Here is a 25,845-nt window from a genome sequence, read left to right on the forward strand (position 1 = left end):
GTCGAAAAAGTTACAAATGAGAGAAACGACTGATTCGCTCAAGTCGATTCTTACGAGAACAATATCGCAAGAAAAAGTGTTTCGATGGACATCCCTCAAGTGCGTAGAAGGGGAAGGCCAAAGAACAGTTGGGCTGTCCAAATGCGCCAACAACAACAGCGATTCGGGTTAACGGATGAAAAGAAGAGCAGAATTACGAACTTGAGAGCCGTAACTCGATCAATGAGAATGTACATACAACCATAAAGCTAAAATTAAAATATTTAACGCTGACCCTGAAAGCTAAAATAGCTCAAAATCAGGAAGGTTTTTGCACACATTAGTCGTATGCCAAAATAAAAGCGAGGAAGAAGAAGAAGGGCCTATTTTAGGCAATTAAATTCATGAATACATTTTGTAACAATGGTCAATAGCTGTACTTCCGTTTTACAACTTGTAAAAAAACATTTTTTTCACAACAAGTAGGAAATTACATTTTCTCGGATGACTTGTGGTCCTTGCTTCGGCCACAAATAACACCCTCACAATGAAATTTCCCACTTTAATTTTCCTCGTTGAACCAATAGCTTCTTGACTGAATCTTAGCCACTGAAGTGACATTTCATGCACAGTCAAGACGAATTTTTAAAGTACAAACAAAAACCTATTTGACAACGGCGGACATAAGTTAGACTACTTATGATAAAATTTCAAGAGATGGAAGAATGTAGTCTGATTACTCAAGGATGCTATAACAAAAAATTATTAACCATTTTGGAGACCTGAACAAGGTTCCACAATAATTTTTGATTTTCAACCTTAGGAGAGCAGTGGAGAACTGATTTGGGTTGACTACTGACTGGTGGCACAGAGTGTTTTCAACAACAAAAAAATTGCGATTAGCAGCAGGGTCGTTAATTTGCAGTTCTAATTAGAAAATGTATTTCGTTCATTTCCCGAAAATCGCAATTTTTGAACTTCAACGAGTCTCCACCGGATTCACTTGCATCTGTGGAACCATCTGTTTGTTTTTTACCATCATTGCTATCAGATTTGCAATTGCAACCCAAATCAATTCTATTTCTATACCACTCTCTCTACACCCGTTGGTACCGTGGATTCCGCTGCAAAAAATGGTGCAGGGGAAAATCAAAAAATTTTGTTGAACCTTGTACAGGGCTCCAAACAAATACAGTAGCTGGTACATTGAAATATGGACGATGTACTTACTCAAAACATACTGTACGAACAGGTCCGCATATCGTATTGTGCCGTATAGTATGCAACTGTAGACTGAGTAAACATAAGATGTACTGTACGAACAGGTCCGCATAACGTAATGTGCCGTATGCAACTGTAGACTGAGTCGATAAAATAAAGCTGTGAGTGGTACTACTGTACTCACTACGACTACTACACTCAATGTTTCTAATAGGTACGTTCGTTCTGAGTAGCAATTCGTCGACGTTGGCAATATCGTTAAAAATAATTGTATAGTTTGATAAGACACACTCAGTTCAGAAACCCGATGAGAAACAATAAATAAATTCGACAAAAGCCATCAAAAAGTTTAATCCAACCAATTTAATATTCAAAAGTCTCTCCGAAAAAGTCATTACCAAAAATACAATTAAATTTTCCCGGTTTTCCACAGTTATTCTATTTAACTATGTAACATTTTACTTAAAATCCTTAAAAGCTTATACGACGATCCGAAATGATTTTCTGTAATATTATATTGTGTGTAATGCGATGGGTGAAAAATATTTCAAGGAAATGATTTCGCCATTTCAACAATTTTACGTTTTCCAAGTGTGGTAATATCGTGAGAATTTCCACACAAATTTTCTACATTATTGTATAACCGAAATGTATACAAGGCGAAGAAGATGAAGATGAAAAAAAATCATTTTGCTTTTTAGCTTTTCTCTATTATATTATTGTTAAACTTATGCAGAAGATTTTTTTTTTTTGAAGAAACTTCAACGTTATATAACCTTTTCGCTTTTCTATCACGGATCTCAATGTAATGCTAGCAGATACTTACTACTCAAATATGGGGTGGCTGCTTTATTTTAATACATTTAGATGCTTTTCGACAGAATTGTTGTTGCTGTTGTAGTATAAGACAGGGAAATCATAGAAGGAAATTCAATCATTTTGCGGTAAGGCAAATGAAATTAGTTCAGGGAATTTATACGAAAATCTACGGAGGAATCGTATGAATTGCAAGTCGTAAATAGCGCACGTTTTTAGACGAACAACATAACATGTTACTGGGAATGTTTAGCGTATAATGAATATACTGGAGCAAAACTGTAGTAAATCGTCGGCCTCAAACTTGTTCTTTCGAACAGCCCTAATGTTTATTTACGACTTTGTTTTGTATACTACTAGGATTGCAAAGAAACTGAATCAAATAATCAAACAAAAAACTCGACAAAAGTTAAATAAACTGTTAGTGTCACAGGTAGGTGGTATGAGGCAAATAATACTGTGCGTGCAGTGGAAATAATAAAAGTTTTTGTTCTTTTTCTATAGCTCTGGCACGTGTAAAAAGGGTACGATGAAGAAAAACGAAAAGAAAACTTTACAGAAAGTAAACCTTCTGATTAACTAATCCAAATTTCTGAACTTTGATAGTATATGCATCCGGGACTGAACCATAAAAAAACTCGGAGGTAAAGTTTTAGAAACTGCTAAAGATATGAAACGATAATTGCAAGGCTTTTCAGAAAAATACAATTTTATTTGGATTTTAATGCATAAGCCATAAGTTGTACTCTAAGTAGAGTAGTGACACTGGACACTTGGACACAGTGTATATGTCAATTTTGGCACTGAAAAATGTGGAAAAAAGTTTCATCTCTTGCTGTCACTACGATCTAGGATCAGTCACACTTGCGATCAAATGTAACAACACATCTAACAACATCTTAACGAGTGTCTCGGTGTACTAGCTTAACTAAATGTTCACCACACTTAGTGCCATATTTTTGGCGGAGACATTCTTCAAATCGATTTTGTCATGAAGGTTCCTTATTGTGCAAATGTACGATAGGATAAGATGGGCAGAAAAGCTGATTCACTCCAAGCACCTTAGCCACAATTTGGCATGTTGTGCATACCCATAAATTTAAGAGATTTTACGATTGTAAATCGTATGATTCATCTATTCATCTATAGGTGTCGCTAGTAGTTGATATCTTTGAATCACGCTTGTGACTTTTGCATGTGTATTTTGGGTTGGCTTAGTGACATATTCTACAGTCGATAGAGGAGACTGGTGTTAACTGACAGTAGAGACTAGCCGTTTACGATTAGGAAAAACCAAGGTAAATTTAGTGTGAAGGCTATGTCATATATAACCAAATCAGGTGGCACGATAGTTCAACACACACGCCATCTCCTCTTTTCGTTTAAAACAAAAAATGGAAAAGAAAATCGGGCCAAGTGTTGTGAGATAGCTAAAATATTTATGAGCTAGGCTGCTCGTCTGAGTGGCACTACCTCCACAATATATTTACCTTGGAAAAACCCATGTCTGACACGGGAGTCGAACCCGTGACATATATGGCGCGAGTCCATCAATCTGTCGATTGAGCTACTTAGACCTCCATTTGTCAGTGTAAGTGTTATTACCTTTGGTTCTTTTACTGCGAGTGGACGAGATTGTTATAATGTTTTTCGTGGTAAATTCTTAAATAGGACATCATAGTTGGGTCTGTAACGCAGTATATAAGAAGAATTTTGAAGTTCTGACAAAATATGAAACATTGGTCTCATTATTTTAGCTTTTATTGTGAGAAATGCATAAAAATCCATAATTTTTGTGCTTTCAACATTCCTAATTAAAATGAACTTTTTGTACCTTGTCTGTACGAATTACGTCCTTACTTTGCCAAAAGTGAGGGTTGCAAGGGCTGCGATAACACAAGGGAAAATGCAAAGGTCCAAACAATTTGTGACTGTTCTTCGAACTTTTTAGAATCGTCCACCATTTTCCAATACATTTAACGTCGCGTGTAGCACGTGGACAGAGTAACATTCATAATTCGTTGTTTTGATCTGGTATCATTGATATCAATTTCGATCAATTTTTGGAGGTGTCAATGTGAACGGCAACTGGAGAACAAGATACAACCATGAGCTGTATCAGCTTTACAAGGAGCCTGATATAGTCAAATTCATCAAAATCAATCGATTAAGATGGCTCGGTCATGTACAAAGAATGAACGAGGAACGTGTACATACCACTGAAACTGCTAAATACAAATCCCGATGGAAGACGCAGACCAGAAAGACCAAGAGCGAGACGGAAAGATGCAATTGAGTCTGACCTAAAAGTACTAAGAGTGAGCGACTGGAGAACGTTGGCGCGAAATAGGTCCGATTGGAGGAGATTGCTGGAAGAGGCCAAAACCAATAGTAGGTTGTAGTACCCGCCTAAGTAAGTAAGTAAGTAAGTAAGTATGATTGATATGAGTGGTTTTTATTGCAGGGGCGTCAGTAGAATTTAGACATGAATCAGTTTCACCTAATTCACTGACATATATTAAAGTACTCATATTCTCATGAAAATTAGAAAAACGCGTAAATTTCAAAAACATTTTTGTACTCGCACACTCGTATAAACCCGTACGAGCAGTTTTGTTTGTATAAGTCTACCAGCTGAAAAAAAAGCTGAAACAAATTCAAGTTTAAATTTCACTGGCGCCCCCTGTAATTCATTTAAACCAAGGTAAATATAGTGAGGAGGTAATGTCATTCAAACGCGCGGCCTAGCACATAAGTTCGATGCCAATGACATCTTTTTTTAAAATGGTTGACTACGATTTACTTGTATTTCACAAAAATATTTTCGCTATCTCACTACAGATGGCCCGACTTTCTATTCCATTTTTTGCTTTCAACGAAGGGATGAGATGGCGTTTGTATCGAACTTTCGTGCCATCGCACATCTGATTCGGTTATATATGGCATTACCTCCTCACTATATTTACCTTGATTTATACAAGTGAGAAACAAGAGCATAAAAGTTCGCAGCAGTGAAAGTGACTACGATTCTATGTTTTTCAAATGCAGTCGAAATTTATTCAAAGGTTTAAATGTTTTACGGTCAAACATTTACGAGAACTTATAACAATCATCAGCTTGTCGAATTAACCTTACTTTGTACAGAAACTTGGTTAAGTAGTCGAATAGAAAGCACATTTAGTAGCAAAAAAGAATTGTATTTTCTCCCATTAGAGAGTACTTTATAGTGTTCACAAGGTTTTCCAGAATGCATTTGTTCGATTTGCTTTACGTAAAATTTTACAAATTTTGTTCAGAAATTGTGCAAAAGCTTCACTTTCTCTTCTTCTTCGACGTATGAGCATCCGGTTGCGCTGTTGTTGCATTTTGTGCCTTCTGCGACAGTCTATTGACGTAATACAGCGCAAGCAATGAAAACATGAAACTGGAACGAAGAGGATTAATTTAAGTCGTCAACACTTCCAAACAAAACTCAATTTGAACATACCACGTCGACGCACATACACGATGAATCATTCCGCAAGCAAATGTCGCTCCGATCAAACAAAATACTATTTCCGGAAAGAGTTTCGCTTGAAATCCAGAACCCAGAACGACAGACTCCATATTAGAAACGGCCTGTCCGACGATTTGATGTTTTTGATTGTCAAAGACATTTTAATTAAAAGAAAAGCATATACCGTCAGTGCAAGGATGAACAGCCACGATCCGAGAAAGCCACCAATGATAGTGTTGATTTGCGTTGCAGCAAAGAATGGCCGGTACATTTGCATAGCTGAGAACAGAAGGACTGAAAATATGGATGATAGCGCCAAGGATACGCCACTGGACACGCCTGTAACGAGGATATTTTCTAATTAAAAGTGTTTTACGTTTTAGGAAGCTATAGATGGGTCAAGGACCATTCACACGCTTCTAAGGGGAGAAGGGTTTAGACAAAAGTGTGCGCTTCATACATTTCAATAAACAAAAATCCAAACATTTTCGGATACGAGTGGGAGGAGGGTCTAAGATTCGTCGCTTTTAGTGTGTACACTTTATGAACGACACCTTAGACACCTAAGGTTGTGTTTTGACATGTATGCCCCAGTCGCGAAGGTATGAATACTCTCATAACGGCTTCTACTTTCATCATCAATGAAAAACTAACAAAAAACCGAAAACGATGAACCACAACACCATTTGGTGACGTTAGATCTCTTGTTTATTGTGTGATCTGCTGGTTTTCATTCACATACAAAATCAAATCAATGAATTTCAACCGAAACTTTGATTTCGTGCAACGAGAGATGGTTGAGGTGCCGGAAACCTACCCATTTTGTAGTCTATGTGCCCAAAAACAATTCTATTCAAACTTTTGTTAATATGAAACACGTAGCCGAATATGCCGGTTATTCGGAAATTCTTTGACACTCCTACAAATGTCATCGATGTCACCCATCTGGATTGTCACTTACTGTCAACAGAGCCACCCATAGTCTTTATGGCGAAACATATCAACAACCTTCTATGCCGATATTGTTCTACACTAAAACACTAAATAAATGTAGATGTCGCTGTCGCTATTTTAAGGGAATACGGTTTCAGAGCATTGTCATTAGTGACTATGAATGCTCTGAATTCAAGTATCGGGCATCCTTCACACATTGTTTTCAACAAAAAACGAAGAAAATTTAATGAAAATTCAATTTTGCTTCAAACTTAACAGGTTCAAACAACCAATCCTGAGTTTTTTAATGCAATTCGTTCTCATGCATTTCCTTTTGTAGTTTTCTTTTCCTCTCTTTTACTCTCATTCTTCAAAACGCTGTAAACCACTGTCGATGCTCTCAATTATTTTGCAAACAACAAACTAATTTTTCACTCTCTACTCATCACACACTCAATCATCCAATTCAGTTCTCCGTGTTTCGTTGTACGTTTAATACGCAATCTTATTACGGGTGTGTTCGTCGTGAAAATCTAAAATTCAACAAATAATAAAGGTTTGAAACTCTTATTATTATAATACGACACCGGTAACAAGCAGTGTGTGTTTCGGTCAACTTCCGACTTGTGGTGTCGCATATTAATTAACCTTTTTTGACGGTTTTCCGCAAGTAAGACTTGGGAAAAGTCAAAGGTACTGTGAAAAACCGACCGTAGTAGCTTTTTTTTGTTTGGATATAGGTTGCCATATTAACCCCAATATACCATTCGTATACACATATTGAGTTGTTCAGTTTGGCGAAAATTCAATTTTATCGATTTTCCTACTTGTTGTTTACAGTTCATACATTCGCGTTCTAATAAACCAAGATGTGATTGGTGGTTAATGACCGAATACTGTTCGAATGGATTAAATAAGCGTTCAATCCAATTTGTGAGTTTTTTTTATGAATGACTGGAACGAAGCAATTTTTGTTTTGAAGATTTATACTTTCGGGTTTGCTAGACTTGGTGTTGTGTTAGTCGTGAATTTTCTAAATAGAGCGATGCGGCAATAATTTTCTTTCTTTTTTCTACATTGTCTACATTTCGGTGTATGTTCGTGTCGGGAATAGTTAAAGTTCATGGTTCTCTAGTGTGCTGTATCGGGGGACGTTATATGCTTTGAAGATTATTCAATTTCGCAATTTTCTTTGAAGCAATTACTGATTGTACGTGATCTCTCTGATACAAATACGATTCGATGATTGTGATATTTTCACATTACAGTATCATTATGTCCCTATCCGTCAAGTTAAAAGTTTAACAAATTATTCACGTGACCAGAGCCATTTAAATTGTCTTAAAATTGAAAATTATTGTCATCTCGCTTAATTGCCTGTGTGAATCAATTGAGCGGACCTAATTGACTCTCTGCTACACAGTCATAGTTGTGTGAAACCTTTACTTGAAGTCGCCAATTTGAATTACTCAAATAAAGGTTTCGCCTTCGACATTCGAACACTCAACCGCGTATTTCTGCCTTCGTCATGGCTGTGTGATTTTCGGTTCTGAACGTCTTTACTCTTGTGTAACAATTCAGTTTTATTTCTATAGAAAAACAATGTCTACCAGCACTAATCAAACCGGCTATAGCTATCTACCGGTTGTTCCATTATGCAGTTACACGTTGTGTGTATTACTCGTTTATTAATTACATTTTATGTAACATTTTGTTCGTTTTACAATTTTCTATGCTGTTTTCACATGACGAGGGCAATAGCCAGACGGGCGAAAAAATTAACATTCATCATTTGTATAGTGCTAAGTGCAATACTAAACGATTCTGAGTGCGTATGTTCGGAATTATCATTTTTCAAATATAGTTTTCCTATTGATTAACTGCGTTCGCATTTCCGCCCGGCCATTTCTCACAGTGGAATAAATTTTCCCGTTCAATGATTCCGACACTCTATATGACCCTCCCCAACCGAAAAACGAAATAAATTGGAGATTATTTGGATGAAACTCGAATTTGTTTTGAATACGACACTTTTTATGTGAGATAAGTAGAACGCAAAAGATTTAAACACGCACGCACATAGAGGTTATCAACTCATTCAGCACAATTCATATTTTACACAATTCGGTTAACTACACTTGCGGCGCGACACTTAATCTTATTAATGGTAATTTAAACACGCTTCTTAGATTGGGTGGGTTGTGTTGCGGCGGATTATAATAGTTCGCGTAGTTTTGCCGACACTAATCAGATAAGCAAAGCCGACAGTTATTTTCACTTTTTATTGGAGCCAAACGATATAAAAGTGCAACGGAACACTATAGGGTGGTAAAACCAGCAGTCGGACATATGCCAGTAGTCGGACACCTAGCCTAAAAAAGTTTATTAGCGAAAGAACAATTTGTGTCCTCTACTAGTACATGTCCCAGCCGCTTAAAAAAAGATTGTTTCAGAACTTCCAGCGGAATGTCGATTTTGTTTTCTTATCTGATACTATACAACAACACATCTCAATGTATAGAAACGGTTGCCAACGTATAGAAACGGTTGCCAACGTATAGAAACGGTTGCCAACGTATAGAAACGGTTGCCAACGTATAGAAACGGTTGCCAACGTATAGAAACGGTTGCCAACGTATAGAAACGGTTGCCAACGTATAGAAACGGTTGCCAACGTATAGAAACGGTTGCCAACGTATAGAAACGGTTGCCAACGTATAGAAACGGTTGCCAACGTATAGAAACGGTTGCCAACGTATAGAAACGGTTGCCAACGTATAGAAACGGTTGCCAACGTATAGAAACGGTTGTCAACGTATAGAAACGGTTGCCAACGTATAGAAACAGTTGCCAACGTATAGAAACGGTTGTCAACGTATAGAAACGGTTGTCAACGTATAGAAACGGTTGTCAACGTATAGAAACGGTTGTCAACGTATAGAAACGGTTGTCAACGTATAGAAACGGTTGTCAACGTATAGAAACGGTTGTCAACGTATAGAAACGGTTGTCAACGCATTGAAACGGTTGCCAACGTATAGAAACGGTTGCCAACGTATAGAAACGGTTGCCAACGTATAGAAACGGTTGTCAACGTATAGAAACCAATGTCAACGCATTGAAACCAATGTCAACGCATAAATTTTCGAGTGCGTTGCGCGACTCAGAATCAATTTTTTGCAAATTGTGATATTCTAGAGTATTGCTTAGTATCAGAAAGAGAAACGAAATCGACATTCGACATCTGAGACGGATTTTTTTTTACGTGAGTAAGGCTTTGTGCTGCGACCCTCGCACTCACTAAATTCTATTTAACTTTACTTTTGTGTGGTAGATAAGATTCCAAATTGTAGCAGACGTATGGGATATCTAACAAGTGGGCAGTGATTTAATAGTTACTGTTAGACTATCCGTCAATGAATTAGAAATGCCCAAAAGATTATGATTGCCCGTTTCTAATGTATTAAAGTGTTTGCTAATTCTTAGGTTAGTACGAATTGGAACAAGAAGACTTTGTTAGTTCATAGTACTGCTCCCAGCATTAACATTGATATAAGAGCTGCCGCAGAGAAGTCGTATGATTAGTTATGTGTTTCTGCTGTCCTAGATTCTCACACTATTCAATTATTAATCCTATAATAGGAAAGGCATTTCCGCAATACCTACACCTTTCTGCCGCTCGTTGATACGGTCTGTGTTTATTGATTTCACTTAAATGGAATATGAAATTTGAACATAATTTTCCGTATGTTTCACAAACCGATCCATTATTCAATACCGAAACTGTTATATTCGTAAATATTGGTTTACCCATCTGTAGAGCAAAATGTTTAATTAATTTTGCAATCAACATTTTAAGATGGATATAGGTGTGTGCTCTGTAGGTGTACACTAAAAAAAGGCAAATATGTGTTTGAGGTAAACAAATAAATATTTATCAGTACACTCTACTCCGAAACGGCGTACAACTCATAATTCCATCCAAAAATGGATTGTACCAACTCAGAGTTAAGGTCTTTTCGTTGAACAATAAAATGGTCTGACGTATGCTGATTGACTGATCAATTCAACGATGCAACACACAATCATCTGCTCATTTTAAATTAGATGTGTAGGAAGTCGTTACGACGATTAATTATTGTACATTTTGTTCGATGATACAAATTGCCTCAGCTGGTGCACACACATTTCGAGAAGCCCAAGTAGCATGACTATAACTGTGTTTATAGTGTTAATGATGTTAAATATGTTAGTTTACGATAATATGGATCACACTCGTACACAGAGTGTGTGTATGGTTCGGTGTGGAAAATAGACTAACCTGAAATAAAAATAAACACACCGGTTGGCGCGGTGTAAAATTGTGTGTTAAAAATCATCATACGCTTTCGGTCTTGTAATACCGTATGATGCAAAACGGGAGGGACTGTATATTTTGAAGGAAATTAATTTTTATTTTTCATTGCTTTCTGACTTTATTATCTCAATTTCGATTTTACAGAACTGTGTTCGTCGAACAGTGTTGATAAACATTAAATTGTGTTGAATCTAAAATTGACCTGTGTGATAACAATTCGAAAAAAAAAACAAACAAAATCAGTGGAAAGAAAAGTGTAATCGTACTGTAAGTTCAGCGGAAATGACGGCACCAACACCTGTTAAAAAAGTACCCATTCATCTTCAGGTAATTATTTTTTAATTAATTTTGTAAATTAGGTGAATTTATCTACGAGTATAAGAACAGTGAAGCATTCAGCTGGCAGATTTTTGATCATCCTAATATTTATAGCCCGTCATCTTTCGGTAGATTATTGTAAATAACAGACAACAAGGGGCAAACCGATTCATTTTATTGTTACGAACACAGTCAGAGGCGTTGCAATTGCAGCACGATCAGCTGATCTACACAAACAATCATAGCTATTTGTACTTGTTTGTACCGTTAAAGCTGCTACACACACTTCCTCAAAAGTTTTAAAGAATTATTTCTGCCAACATATCATCAGGCCATGACGACAGTGGCAAGGAAACAACTAACCACAAGTGGCTAGTCATACCCTGTTGCATGTACAAGTCTAGCGAATCATAAGAAAAATGAAAGTATACTCTCATTCTGCTTCATCACTAGCCATGCTGTTACATGCGAGACACGTGGAATAGTTACCGCAAAGCTGGTAAATGAAAGCAAAACCACGTACGAGTGTTGTGCAAGAACTAACGAAGAACGAAACTTCGAACGCTCACACAAGTACGTGCGAGTGTTTGGTTCTAATGTAGAAACACCGAAGCATCTCTACATTGTTGGCTTCGGTGTTTCGGTAAACTGGGTAAATTTCAGTGGAGTGCAGAATTTGTAATAGCTTGTCTTTTGGTGGCTGGTACTCTTGCTGCTGCTTATATCAATAGTGTATTTTTCAGTTTGCACCTGTGTACAAGCCGCTTAATACACTACTATTGTCAGCTGATATTAGCAGCAACAAAGCATCAGCTGATAACAGGCCAGACGACGTGATCTACATTTTGCTTCATTTGGCCATGGATGGTCGGTCGATTTTAAGAATAAGTTGAACTAAATAACTCACTGGGTCTTACGACCGAATGTACAATATTTTTCCGTTTCTAAATTTTACTGTGACTTTGTACAGAACTGTAAGGACTTCCGACTTCCCGAGTTCCCGCACTTTTTTCATCAACGATTTACGGTGTCACATAAACACTTCATTTTTAAAGTCGTATTCCAACGGCTCATTCTGTTCGATTTACTTATCTCTACTATTCTCATTATAAGCACAGTAAACGTGATAGCATTTTGATTGTGCGCGTACTTGCTACGTACACATACGCAATACCATGAACAGATCGTTTATTGAGCAATCTCTCAATTATGATTAAAAACGATTCTTATTAATTGTCTTGAACGAATGAACCGATAAATAAATTTGAAAAGCGATTAGTTTTGTGTGATATATGGTGCGTGAATTATAGATCTGAACTGTTCAGAAAATTTAACAAGATTTTTGACCTCTACACACATCAATCAGTTCTTCTATAATAATGCTTGATTTCCACTTACCAAAAAAGGACTCCGTCCGAGAGACAAAATTCCATTTTTTTTTCAATTTTTACTTTGTTTACCTTGACTGCTTGCTCTCTCACGGCTCTCACATGGAGTACTTTTTGTTGAGTATACTTAACCATACTTAAAGCAGATAGTAACAGCCGTGTCAAGCCAAAACACAGTATCGCATTTGTGTCTTTCAAAAAGTTTTCGAGAGCTTTAAGCTTCTTTTGAATTCCACTGAATTATTCCACTTATCAAGTGGAATCCAAAAGAATCACAAAGCTTTGAAAGATCGTAAAAGTACACTACACCCTTGACAGCGAAATTCTTGAAGTCTGCTGTAACCATAGCTTCCGCATTGAATGTATGAGCCCACGGTAATGTGTTGAAAAACCCAGATTTAGCGTTCTAGTAGTTTGTCGGGCTGGTGAGAAATCTGTAAATGTCACCAGTATAGAGAAAGTGTTCTACTTATTTCAGTAAGTTCTTGTGCTGAGTGCTCACTCTTTGACACAAGAAGATATTCCTTCATTAATTTCACTGTATATTTTGCAATATAATCGTCCCACCATACAGTAAGTCTATAAACAAATCTATAATTTTCCAGAGTGCTCAAAATCGTTTATACATCAAACATGGAACGGTTGTGAATCACGATGGTCATTTCAAGGCCGATGTTTATGTCGAAGATGGCAAAATTAAGTGAGTAACGTTTTACAGTTGCTTTATAGTGAGGTCATTGACGATTTTTCTATCGAACAGATATGTCGGTCCAAGCTCGGATTTCGTCGTACCTGGCGGAGTAAAAATAATTGATGCCGCAGGTCGCCTTTTAATTCCCGGTGGAATTGATCCGCACACACATTTTCAGCTTCCATTCGGTGGCACAGTTTCGGTGGACGATTTTTATAAGGGTACAAGAGCGGCCGTTGCTGGCGGTACAACTACCATAAGTATGAATCGAGGAGAGGCGGTCGGCTAGAAGTTCAAACAATTCCTATTAATTTCAGTTGATTTTGTGATTCCGAACAAAAATCAGTCATTGATCGAGGCTTATGACGAATGGCGATCGTGGGCTGATGGGAAAGTGTGTTGCGATTATGGGTTTCACGTTGCCGTTACATGGTGGTCGAAATCGGTGCAAAAGGAAATGAAAATCCTATGCGAAGAGCGGGGCATTAATTCGTTTAAAGTGTTTATGGCATACAAAGGTCTGTACCAGTTGGACGATACCGAGCTGTACGAGGTGTTCGAGACGTGTAAAGAACTGGGAGCCGTAGCAATGGTAAAGCGGTGTGTGTCAGTGTGTTTATGGAACGTAATATTTGAATAATTGTGTTAGGTACATGCCGAAAACGGAAGTATTATAGCGAAAAATGCGGAAAAATTGCTGAATGCTGGGGTGACTGGACCCGAAGGACATGAATTGTCTAGAAATGTAATTATTTGTAGAGTTATGGTTAGTGGAATAAGTGAATTGATCCAATAAATTCTGACAGGAAGAGGTCGAAGCAGAAGCTGTTAACAGAGCCTGCATTATTGCTCATCAGGTAAGACTAGCTTTCGCTAAATGTCTTCGTATGCACGACTTTCAAATCCTTTTTTTATTTTTATTATCACTTTTTTCGTTGCAAATATATTCTTGCCGGCTGTTCTCGGTTCAATTTATTATTTCTCACTCTTGATTTACATTCCCATTACACTACCCTACCGTTAGGTGAATTGTCCATTATATGTAGTGCATGTTATGAGTAAATCGGCAGCCTTAGAATTAGCCAGAGCTCGTCAGCGGTACGATGGTGTTGGTATCTTTGGTGAAACGTTAGCAGCAGCTCTGGGCAGTGATGGTACCAATTATCGTCATCATTGCTTCAATCATGCTGCTGCCCATGTTTTAAGTCCACCATTAAGGCCAGACATCACAACACCTGAGTGTTTAATGAAATTTTTGTCGCAGTAAGTTTTCCGATTATTTTTTTCCTTTTTTTCGTATTTATCGCACGCATCCACTACTCCTTTAACTATAAATGCACTAACGCATGCCATCAATAGCTAAACAATTATGTTCAGTGGGAATTATTGTCGTTCACATTTCATCTCTAACATTAGGTGAAAGCTCCAATTTTCATATCTCATCTAACAAGCTATAAGGCTGCAGACATTGTATCATCAGCACGGCTTAAGGGAATTACAGTCTTCGGAGATGTATTGACCGGTGCTATCGGCTGTACATTACGTGATGTAAAGCCATCGGCCAGTTTGTATTACGTAACCAGTCCACCGATTCGACGTGATCCAGAAACGCCAAGAAAACTGTTGAAGGCTTTGGCGTTGTAAGTGTTTTGTTTTTGTAGCCTACATGTAGAGACACACAGAAATCTCTTTTTGTTTCGTCGATCCGGCTCTCGTTAAATGTGTTACATGATGACCATGCATGTGGTAGGTTTGGTTGAATTTATTTAATTGGGAAACGATTCCTGAATGTCACAATGTCCAAGAAATCCATACAGAACCTAAATTATTATCACCAAATTCAACTCAAAATCAAGAAATCCTGTGGAGCTTTGTACCGCTCGTATTTTCCCCTTAAAGATGGATGTAAACGATTATAGGTACGAATCCAAGACAAGATCAAATTGTTTTGAATGTCTCACTGCAAACAGTAGAGGAAATAGTTATTTTCACAACGTAAGCAAGAAAATAGTCATTTTCTCCACTCCGCTGAAACTCGTTGAACAAATAACTATTTTATGCGCGCTTTGTGTTTTGCCTCATTTTCTCCACTTAATAAAGCCATGAAAAAATTGCATTTTTTTGACTACTATCCGAATGACATTTCTAGTGAGGAAAGTGCAGCAATTTCTCTCCCGTGCTGAGAAAATAGCACTTTTCCATTCGGGCTGTCACTTAGTTTATATTTCGAAAATAGAATGGCGAATCGATGTTTTCGTTTCGTGGAGAAAAACGGCAATTCCAACAAGAACGTTGTTTGCAATCAGATCGAATCGATGGCCGTAATTTCGCTCCTATTTCTCCTAGAGTTGAACACAACGTTCTTCATGCGTGGAGGTTGTGTTTTACCGTTTTTGTCCACAAAATGCAAACATCGATTCACCATACCATTTACGAAAACATAAACAAAGTGACAGCCCGAATGAGAAAAGTTCTCTTTGTCCCCACGGGAGAGAGAGTGCTGAACTTTTCTCACTAGAAATGTCGTTCGGACAGTCGTCAAGAAAACACAATTTTCTGATGGCTTTATTGAGGGGAGAAAACAACGCAAAACACAACGTACACATGAAAAAGGTATTTTCCGCATTTTGTGGAAACAAGATGTAATGACATATTTAACCGGTGTAGACTTGCTCTTCCGTTTGCTTATCATAAATGATAAAACTGTAAGCAAGATCTTCGTTGAAAATCTTCATTACACTGAACTCTAACAGCACTAACAACCGTTAACTCACCTAACAATTTTCATGTGTGTTCATCATTACTTCTAGTCTCCGTCAAATTGTACAGTCAGTTCTGTGAGTTTTGCATAAAACTTCCAGTAATGGACACTGTACAAAGCGACGTAGACTAAAAGTTCCAATGACTTGAGACCACCTGATCATTAAATCATTGAATTTCTCTCAGAAACCATCTCCAAACAACTGGCAGCGATAACTGCACTTTCAACAAGGACCAAAAAGAGTTGGGCAAAGGAGATTTTACAAAAATTCCAAACGGAGTCAATGGCGTAGAAGATCGAATGTCCGTTGTATGGGAGAAAGGCGTGCATGGTGGATTGATTGATCCATGCAAATTTGTTGCAATTACCAGCACCAATGCTGCGAAAATTTTCAACCTATACCCGCAGAAAGGACGAATCGAGGCTGGCTCGGATGCGGACATTGTCGTCTGGAATCCGACTGCAACCCGAACCATATCAGCGAGCACACATCGCCAGGCATGCGATTTTAATATTTTCGAGGGTATGACATGCCATGGCGTTCCAGAGTGTGTTATTGTCAAAGGGCGTGTATGCGTTGAAGACGGACTGCTTCGTGTCGCTGAAGGATATGGTACTTTCTTGGAGACGCCAGTTTCACCGCCATTTGTGTACAATGGTTTGTTGACTCTTATCCTTTTCGTTTTAAAAATCGAAATTCAATCGATGCCGAAAATTTAGGTATCAATGGAATTAAAAATGGCGACGAGGAGTCGACCAACGGCGATGCCAAGCATTTGAATATTGAAGAAGAATTGGCTATTGAAATTCCTGCGCCGGAACCACTATCGAATTTCTTGTCGGGCCTAGCCCTGAGTGTATCTTCTGATACAACCAGAGCGAGTACACCGACCGGCAGAGCAATGCGACAAGATGGTCAACGGAATCTTCAAGATTCGACATTCTCAATCAGCGGTAGGTTATTTTTAGAAATGTTTGCGTGTTGCAGTCAATAAATCAATTGAAATTTTTGTAGAGGAAATTGATACTGCCGAGCAGCGTTCGTCTATTCGTGTAAGAAATCCACCAGGCGGCAAGTCAAGTGGTTTTTGGTAAACAATCCGAGTCGAGAGTTTAAATCAACAGAATATATTTAATGTGCAATAACCAATCATTAGTATCACAAATATCCTTCAAAGTCGTCGTTCGTTCCATTCTCATTTATTATCTCGCACATCAAATTATTTCTATGAAAGAGGTGACAATGTCCTTGCTTGCGTAATATTTTTCAGTTGGAAATTTTCGCGCAATTTGTCATTAGGTGAATTCACGGCTATGAAATACACTCAGTACATTATGTATCTTGTCTATGTCGAATTATCTCTGACAAATGGTTGCCATGTCAGAGGTGCCGACTTTGGCCAAGATTATTTTTCACAACGCAGGCGAAAAAATACTAATTTTCTCACTTCCCTCTTTGTTATGAAAAATGCTAACATTGACCTCGGGTCAGAAAAAGTAGGAAATTCTTATTTCCTCGAGTGACACAAACGACTCACCGGAAATCAAATTTTCAACTTTTTTCCCCATTGGTAAACAAATAACTATTTCATATGTGCGGTGTGATAGAATGATGTTTTGTTGACGCTCTGTCAGATGACAGAAGTATTCTTGTTTTGACAGGTGAGAAAATAGAAATTTTCTACACCGAACTGTTATCTTTGTTGTGAAGAATGATTTAACGAATTGGTGTTTATGTTTCGTAAAAAAAACGGTTAATTACACCTCTAACGTATGAAAGACGTTGTGTTTACTTCTGTAAGCAAAATAAGGAATTCGAACTCGAGTAATTCTCGGTCTCGCTCCGCTCTGCCCGTCAAATACTTTCTCATTTGGTACAATTGCTCCCCTTATAATCGGCACCACTGCCGTGTATTCGTTTGTCATTTTGTCGCAGTATTCCATCGTCAAGCGAGTCGCCACCGGTCATCGGTGGCTTTTTTTATTTTTACAAGTTGGTACACTTGCATTGGTAGTACCAAATTGATACATTATACCCTCTAAAAACCAGTTGCTTCCGCCTACAAACTAAGCGAGCTAACCTCAATCTATTATCGACTATTAATCAACGAAATATACCTGAGAATATTTCTGCATAATTTACTTTCGTGAACTCCCTCAACCATTCATATAATATCTATAAACATCAAAATGTCATGAAGACACTTTATAAGGCAGAATCACGGGATCACTCGTTTTTACAATGATTAAATTCTGGTGCGAATGTCAGCACTTTCAATTGTTCTGTTCGATGTGCTCGACAATAAATGAGACTGAAACGAAACCAAATTTTTTATTTTATTTTAATTTCCGATTTTTTATAAGACCAGTCTGCCCAGGAAATAGATGTTATTAACTAACCAAATGAATCAAATACAATAAATTCGTAGAATTATATGGAAAAATGATCAAACGTAAGCCAAAGCCTTTTTTATACTTTTATTAAATACAATAAATGGAAAAAAATAAATTAAATTAAATTAAGGAACAAATTAAATGAAATTCTTCGCACGTAATGTCCAAATAATAACATTATTCAGCAAATTAAAGGACGGGGAAGGGGGGAAATTGATAAATAAAATTTTAATTGATTAAAGAAGCTAAATAAATTTCTTATAAATGCAAAGGCTTATTCAAATTGGAATATCTATAAAGACGCACAACAAAATTGAAAACAAAGGGTAGATAAACAAACATTTCGTTGGATTAATTTATGGTAAAATGATCGTGAACAAGGAACATCCATGAGGACATCCTCCATCCAGTGTTGCCATACAGGTCTTACATCATTGATGACTCCATAAATATAATTCTCTGAAGTGTCAAATGTATGACCGACCCTTCCAAATGCCCCCTAAATAGGGGGATAGATAATAAATTTAACTTCCGAAAATGAGGATTTGTCGAGGTATTACTTTGTTTGACAACACTGAATGGGGCCGCTATTTATGGATATCCTCTGACATCAGATTAATATTTTTAGCTAGAATGTTCTAAAGCCTTGGAGTGCTGTTATAGACGTTTTCGCAACAAGTGACGAAAAGTAGGACTTTCCGTAACCTTTATTGCGAAAAGTGTTGTATACAACTCCATGATAAATGCTTTTTTAGGCACACGATGTGACAATCTTCACATCTAGTGCCTAAAAAGCATTTATCACTCGGATGTATAAAAAACTATTATCTACCCCTTATGATGATAATGATGATGATGATATAATGTTCAGCTTTTAATTATGATCAGTTAACATTCAAAGGACAAAAATAAATGGAATGAATAGATGTTTAAGAGATAAACTCTAATTAAATATATATTATCTAAGACTAACAATTTGGTTTGTTGTTGTTTTTTTTTTCTATTGTAGAAATTCTCCTTTTAAACACACAAATTAGACAACGATCGGTTGCTAGGAATCTCGCACCGCGTCATTCACAATAATTCACATTTTGACACATTTTGTATAAGAAATATGTCACTTTGTGAATTATTGTGAATGACGCGGCGCGAGATTCCTTAACACCCAACGATCTCCCAGACATATCATATTTTTTTGGATGATTTTGTCCATCAATTCCTCAGTTTTCTTTGCAATACCCACTGGAACCTTTTTGAGCTAGTCGACTTCAACCATCTATGTAATATAGGGTTGATAAGCAAACACAAAGAACGTTTGTGCGGATAGAATGTATGAATGTATGTGAACTTACGTTTTAAGAAAGCGCGCGGAATAAAGCCCTACAAATATTTTTGAAAAACTTAATGTCCCTTTCCTTCTTGAATGTACTCTTTAATTTCCCTTCGCTTTATTTTGTGGTGAACCATAGTCGATTTTTGGGTTCATTTAGTTTAAACTTTATGTTTTGTTCGGTGTTGTCGAGAGATGGTGTTTTCTAAGATTTATGAGAGACCAGATTTAAGGAATTTTGTGGAATTTAATTACCAGAAAATGACCCTGGATATTTCGGCGCACAGATCTAACAATGATTTTTATTGAAGACGTCTCCGAAGACGGCATTAGCTCACAGGTTCTATTTTTGGGGAATTGATTTCCTAAAATTTGTCAAACTTGGTAATGGCAAATTCTCGCAAATTCTGGTACAGTCGCTGACTTTCAAATGACATGAGTGACGTATTTTGTTTCAGTTTTTTTCTGCTGATCCACTCATACAAATATGATAGGCGCCGACTGTAAATGTGAAAAATTTATGAGAAATCAATTTTTTCCAACGCACTTCGCAAGGCTGTTAACTTTGTATCTGCGTGAGCTTCCCAAAGTTTACAGCCTTGATACAACTGTACAACACTGAAAGTAACAATTTCATTCAAAATAGTACTCTATTTGGCAGCTGTGCTGACTATGATCACTCTTGCTTGAAGTGCGTTGATTTTCTACAAAAAGACCCGGATTAGCTTCTGCCACCAAGTGACTGCTCAGGACAAAAACGAGCTGGTTTATTTCACAGTTGGATGCTTGATAATACCCTAATATTTTGTTCAATGAATGTCGTTCCATAGCTATTTATCGCAGTGTCAAATGGTGTTAGGGAATCTCGCGCCGCGTCATTCACAATAACTCACAAAGTGACATCTTCCTTATACAAAATGTGTCAAAATGTGAATTATTGTGAATGACGCGGCGCGAGATTCCTAGCAACCTGTCAAATAACGGTTTCTTCTCTCAAAATAGCCAAAATAGTGTCAAATGAGTTGCTAATTTCACAAAGCTAACCTCAAACAATGACAGCTCCATATACATTTTTGTAACATTGTGGTTAGCTTTGTGATAATGACATATTTGGCATCTCAAACGACATTGACAATGAATTGATTTTGCTTCTTCATCTGGAAATTGTTCCATCTTTTAACAGGAATATTGTCAATTACGGCAGAGTTGCCACGCAGGTGATTTTAGGTATTTGAACTTTAACAGTCGGACATTAACACATTCAAAATAATTACGGCTTGTCAACTTTCGGCACCCTGGACTTTACTTAAATAGTCGTGGAATGCCTCCAAATAAATTTCTAAAAATCTAGAATTCAGTTTTGGATTTTTAGAAATTTATTTGGAGGAATTCCTCGACTATTTAAGTAAGTTCCAGGGTGGCGAAAGTTGGCAAGCCGCAATTAATTTCAATGTGTTAAAGATGAAGAAGGACGATAGACATCTATAAATCAGTGGTCAATTACATACGTAAGCTGATATTTCGTATCTACGTAATTTCTTGATACATGTGTTGGACATTACATTCAGATATGGTTGATTAGGAAACATTCAATATGTTAGGTTTTTTTCGATTTTACTGTGCAACACTGGTATCATACGAAATTACGTAAGTACGTAAATCACCACGCGTCGTTAGTACCAAGCTTTATCAACTCAAAATGGTCAAAAGATAAGCATCATATTTACAAAGATACTTCCACTCCACAACACATCACATCCTAAGTGAACTTTAACAGCTGTCCAGTTCATTGTACATAATGATTGAGATGCCCCCAAGAGATGTTGTTACTTACGAATTTTAGCATAGCGCGAAAGATAAATTAAAACACAGGGCCGAATGTATCGATAACTAGCGTGTTTATTGTAAATGTGGTCGCAGTAATTTAATTCCGAGTCATTTGTTGTGCTAAAAATAGGCATAACAGTGGTAAATGTACTTCAAAAACATTGCAATATCATCAGGTAAAATAAACTAATTGTAATGTGAAAATGGTGATAATGTGACCGTTTAGAGGTACTTATTGCACATAATGCACACTCTCAACCGTCGAGCATGCCGATTGAAATATCCAAAAATTGAACAACGGACAAAGAAAATATTTTTTTGGTATTTTCATTGAATTATTACAAAAGCTTTTCAATCGCCGATGCAATATCCATCGGATCGGTCGTCGGTGCAAATCTATCGACTGGTTGCCCCTTTTTATCGACCAAAAATTTGGTAAAATTCCACTTTAAAGCACTTCCCAGTGTGCCAGTCTGCTTGTATTTCAAATACTTGAACAGAGGCGATGCATTGTCACCATTCACATCGATCTTCTTGAACAGGTCGCCAAATTCAGCCTTTGCCGATTTTAGGTGGCACTCCATCGCCTCGCCATCTTCTTCGGGCATTTGTGATCCGAATTGATTGCACGGAAACGATAGGATACGCAAACCTGAATGACAAAAACATTTATTTACTGCCCGACCCACTGCTATCATCGCTGGTGCAACTTACCGGATTCGTAGTATTTGTCTTTCAATTGGTTCAATTTAGCATAGTTGTTCTTTGTCAGTCCGCATTCTGATGCAATATTGACGATAAGAACGACGTGTCCCTTGTATTTATCGAGTTTTACATCGTTTCCGAATGTATCTTTGACTGTAAAATCATAGATCGACTCGGCACTTTTGTAATCCGCTGGATTTTCCATTTTTACCTGTGGAAATTTCTACGTTATTTTATGTGTGTCAATAGGATAGTAGGAAAAAAAGAACTGAATACTGAATGCATTTCACACAGTGTCTGAAGCTGTCTCGTCCTTTATTTGAAATTAATAAGCGAGGCGTGCTCGTTTTCACACACAGGTACATTTAACAATACGGTCATATCGTGTTCGGGCACTTTGAAATATATTATTTACACAAATTACGGACATATAACGGGGTTACTTGGAACACTTGCATTAATTTAAAATTCAATGACGACTGATTGATGCACGTAATAGGTTTGTTCCGAGTAAATAACTGTAAAGTTTGCAGGTGTAAACACGATCTTTTACTGGTGGAACGAATACGATTTCATTTCAAAAAATTTATGAGGTTATGTCACTTTGAATGAAATTTGACAATTCGTATGGCCTTTGGAACAAACCTATATACATCATACGTTCGAAATTTTAGGATTGAGTTGCTTTTGCTGCAACCACAATGTAACAACATTCTATTAACAGACGAATTAGTCAAACAGTGATGTAACAGTAGGTTTTGGAAGAACTATCCAATGTACTTTGGTTTACAGCAAAGTATCGCACAGGAATTATAGAAAAATGAAGCGACAATATGTAATAGTAATAGTCAACTTTCGCATAGGGCAGGCAGTAAATGATGTTTTGCACATTTAACATATGCATTTACATTCCTTAATAGACCATTTTCAAGGCCGTTTAAAATGCCATCCACGTCAAGGAATGTCATCTACGTTAAACAAATCTGATACATCTGAACGAAACATTTAACGAAACTTAAGTTAAGTTACGTCTGAAAGTACTTGAAGATGATCTATAACGTAAAGCACGTAGGTTCTTCCAAATTTTTAGTTTGAAGAGTGAGAATACCATCGGGTCGAGCTATGATCTCTACTCACTCGTCAAAATTAAAATTTGGAAGCGCTGACGTAATAGCCACGGTGAGCTTCAAAATTTTTTTATTCTACCTCCCGTGGACATGTTTTTAGTGTTTTTTGTAGAGGGCGGCACCATGAGTAAGAATAACATAACGAGAAAATATTTCGGTGGGAAAATTTTTAATTAAATCGATTTTTCGTTTTTTTTTACCTGCGGGAAGCTTCAAAGACTGTTCGGATTCTACTGGTGACTCGTTTGATCACAAAAGATATAGTTGCTGTTTGAGAAGAACATGGCCTAAACCTCAATCAATTTCTTTATAAATTTTTCGTTAAAATTTTCGTCAAGTTGAGGTTAAGTTGCCTTCTGTGAATGAAATTTGACATTTCGAAATGACCTTGGAAATAACTGTAAACCCGAACTTTGACAACACGAACTACTACGATTTCATCCACAAAGATGAACATAACCTAAATGTCAACCAAAATTTTCGTCAACCTCAAAGTTGAGGTTAAGTTTTACGTTGCCTTCTGCTGATTAAATTTAACATTTCGAAATGACCTTTGAACAAACCTATATATCATATGAAGCGTTTAACACATCTAGGATTCAAAGGTTAAAAATTCCACGCATAGGGGAGAGGAATGAAAGTCCGTTGAAATTGTCATGGAGTAGTATAGTCGAACATTAAACCAGGGCTCATTTTGAAAACTTTATTTCTAAAACATTCTGACAAAATTCCTTAAAATTCTGAATTTTTTTTTAGTTTTTTTCAGAATTTAAATACCCGAAAATGAGCCATGCATTCAACACGATTACGAATTAACAAGAACTAGCAATCAATAAGCATTGTGTCGAGTAAAATCACACTTAAAAATCGCAACGAATTGCTTATTTATTACGAGAACTCTCTTAAGTGGTTACAGTGGTTGTTTTTGTTAGCTCGAAAATGTAAATATTGTCACAACGCAATTGAACGAGAACAATCGTAATTATTTCCAACGTAATGGTTTACTGGAAATTTCTTTATCACAATCAACAATCAATAGTCCAAATAATGAACGCAAAACAGCCAGTCAAAGGCCATAAAATGGAAATTTATATCCATTAAACATTGTATACACTACTTACTGTTGAAGCCGGACAGCTTTGTAAATTTACGGCAGTAGCAGCAAATAATAGACCGACTGGGACGAAAAGCACTCGTTGACTGATGAGCCGACGATTCGTAAACAACGAATGAAGCATATTTCTTTTGAAAGTCATGCGTACCTATTGCGGGAATACAATATTACCTATCTGTCGAATTACAAGTGATAACAACACTCACTTAATTGTCTCAACTATCACTCTGTTGTTACAATGACAATGTTTTCATAAAGACCTTCTGTTCTTTGGCCAATCTATTTTATCATTTCGATCTCTTGTTTCTTCTTCTTGTTTTGTTTTGCCGAAGAAAATTTTATGATGTAGGGGAATGAGGGGTAATACCGCTCACCGGGTAATACCGATCATTTAAAAATTTTGTTCGACTTTGTTCTAAGTGGTCGGCATTACCCTAAATTTTTAAGTGGTCGCCATTCCCCCACTTCTCTAAGTTGTTGCAGGTCAGTGACATCTATCAACAAATTAGAGGACCAATGTTGATAGATTTTATAGTTGTCATTTTTTGAATAAAAATTTTAAACAACGCCACCCCAGGCATGAACATAAGAATATTAAAGTTAAGATAAATTAACACGAAGCTGTTGAGGGAGATTTCGATTTTCGGTTATAAGTTGACATAAGATTATAATTATAAATAACTTTCGTCCGTATAAACTATGTGAAGTGTCCAAGGTAGATATAGCGTCATCTTTTCAAATCATCAAGTTTTACGTCAACATCGCAATGCCCTTAATCTCCAAATAGTCCAGTAGAAATGGAAGTGCCCGTGTCCATGAAAGGTGCACGGGATGTCTTGGGTGATTTGGATAGCTCTTGGTACCCTGAAAAAGAAAAGTTCGGGTGCCAAGCTGAAATCCTGTCAGTTTCCGGGAAAAGGAGGGGGGAATGGCTACTGCACTAAAAGTAAAGACTAGTGGAATGAACAATTCTAATCTAGATGAGGAAATAGCTTTCCCATTCCTTACATATCACGCTTCGAGATAGATCTGTAATCCGAGCTGTAATCGGAAATGCAAGGTACATAGAGCGTCTGTAACTAATAGAGTGTTCCAGTTCGAACTCGAACACAAACACACAAAAACCTTCCTAGGGTGAGTGCTGTCAAAAAAAAAACAATAGAAATATTTAAAAAGCGAATTGCACAACGTTTTTGTTCTGGATTTTAAAAACAGTTTACCCAGCAAGGTTTGTGTGTGTTGGTGTTCGAATTCGCATTGGTACTCTATACAGTCCTGATGCGAAAAGTGAAATTTTAACGAAATTTTTTATTGAATTTTGTGAACCAATGCTGCCACCTCAATAATACCAAAAGTCTAGAATGTGTGTCCCAAAAAATCCCTCAGAA

General features: G+C 37.1%; 3 protein-coding genes across 8 annotated transcripts; 1 reads left to right on the forward strand and 2 right to left on the reverse strand.

The window, feature by feature from the left end:
• Positions 1-5,192: 5,192 nt before the first annotated feature.
• Positions 5,193-6,478, reverse strand: LOC119078135 (protein KRTCAP2 homolog). Its single transcript, XM_037185611.1, has 4 exons — positions 6,330-6,478; positions 5,697-5,851; positions 5,504-5,634; positions 5,193-5,440 (listed from the first exon to the last, which is right to left on the reverse strand). Exons 1-4 carry the CDS (start codon positions 6,442-6,444, stop codon positions 5,329-5,331), a joined length of 513 nt encoding a protein of 170 aa, XP_037041506.1. The 5' UTR covers positions 6,445-6,478; the 3' UTR covers positions 5,193-5,328.
• Positions 6,479-6,893: 415 nt separating this feature from the next.
• Positions 6,894-19,326, forward strand: LOC119078132 (dihydropyrimidinase). 6 transcript variants are annotated; one of them, XM_037185603.1, is made up of 11 exons: positions 6,894-7,001; positions 10,947-11,129; positions 13,114-13,208; positions 13,269-13,459; positions 13,517-13,791; positions 13,849-13,944; positions 14,006-14,056; positions 14,224-14,462; positions 16,146-16,618; positions 16,681-16,914; positions 16,976-19,326. In XM_037185603.1, exons 2-11 carry the CDS (start codon positions 11,085-11,087, stop codon positions 17,053-17,055), a joined length of 1,779 nt encoding a protein of 592 aa, XP_037041498.1. In that variant the 5' UTR covers positions 6,894-7,001; positions 10,947-11,084; the 3' UTR covers positions 17,056-19,326. The 6 variants fall into 6 exon arrangements, with proteins under 6 accessions (XP_037041498.1, XP_037041502.1, XP_037041504.1 ...); XM_037185607.1 differs by lacking the exon at positions 14,224-14,462 and adding an exon at positions 14,616-14,839; XM_037185605.1 differs by having other exon boundaries at positions 6,933-7,034.
• Positions 19,327-21,561: 2,235 nt separating this feature from the next.
• LOC119078134 (probable phospholipid hydroperoxide glutathione peroxidase) lies at positions 21,562-24,799 on the reverse strand. The gene is made up of 4 exons (XM_037185610.1): positions 24,664-24,799; positions 24,465-24,605; positions 22,226-22,427; positions 21,562-22,163 (listed from the first exon to the last, which is right to left on the reverse strand). The coding sequence occupies exons 2-4, from the start codon at positions 24,597-24,599 to the stop codon at positions 21,850-21,852; spliced, it is 651 nt and encodes a 216-aa protein (XP_037041505.1). The 5' UTR covers positions 24,600-24,605; positions 24,664-24,799; the 3' UTR covers positions 21,562-21,849.
• Positions 24,800-25,845: the final 1,046 nt, after the last annotated feature.

Source organism: Bradysia coprophila, unplaced genomic scaffold (assembly GCF_014529535.1).
Source record: "Bradysia coprophila strain Holo2 unplaced genomic scaffold, BU_Bcop_v1 contig_24, whole genome shotgun sequence".
In the NCBI taxonomy this organism is placed as follows: Eukaryota; Metazoa; Arthropoda; class Insecta; order Diptera; family Sciaridae; genus Bradysia; species Bradysia coprophila.

Excerpts from the sequence above, each read along its gene's own strand:
- LOC119078135 (XM_037185611.1), bottom strand. The coding sequence starts at position 6,444 with ATGACATTTGTAGGAGTGTCAAAGAATTTCCGAATAACCGGCATATTC. Across the intron at positions 5,635-5,696 it reads TGTTCATCCTTGCACTGACG|GCCGTTTCTAATATGGAGTC; the intron begins GTATATGCTTTT and ends ATCGTCGGACAG. Across the intron at positions 5,441-5,503 it reads CGTGTATGTGCGTCGACGTG|TTTCATGTTTTCATTGCTTG; the intron begins GTATGTTCAAAT and ends TCTTCGTTCCAG.
- LOC119078132 (XM_037185603.1), top strand. The coding sequence starts at position 11,085 with ATGACGGCACCAACACCTGTTAAAAAAGTACCCATTCATCTTCAG. Across the intron at positions 13,460-13,516 it reads TGGCGGTACAACTACCATAA|TTGATTTTGTGATTCCGAAC; the intron begins GTATGAATCGAG and ends TATTAATTTCAG. Across the intron at positions 14,463-16,145 it reads TTAATGAAATTTTTGTCGCA|AAACCATCTCCAAACAACTG; the intron begins GTAAGTTTTCCG and ends AATTTCTCTCAG.
- LOC119078134 (XM_037185610.1), bottom strand. The coding sequence starts at position 24,599 with ATGACTTTCAAAAGAAATATGCTTCATTCGTTGTTTACGAATCGTCGG. Across the intron at positions 22,428-24,464 it reads AAAGCTGTCCGGCTTCAACA|GTAAAAATGGAAAATCCAGC; the intron begins GTAAGTAGTGTA and ends AAATTTCCACAG. Across the intron at positions 22,164-22,225 it reads AGACAAATACTACGAATCCG|GTTTGCGTATCCTATCGTTT; the intron begins GTAAGTTGCACC and ends TTTGTCATTCAG.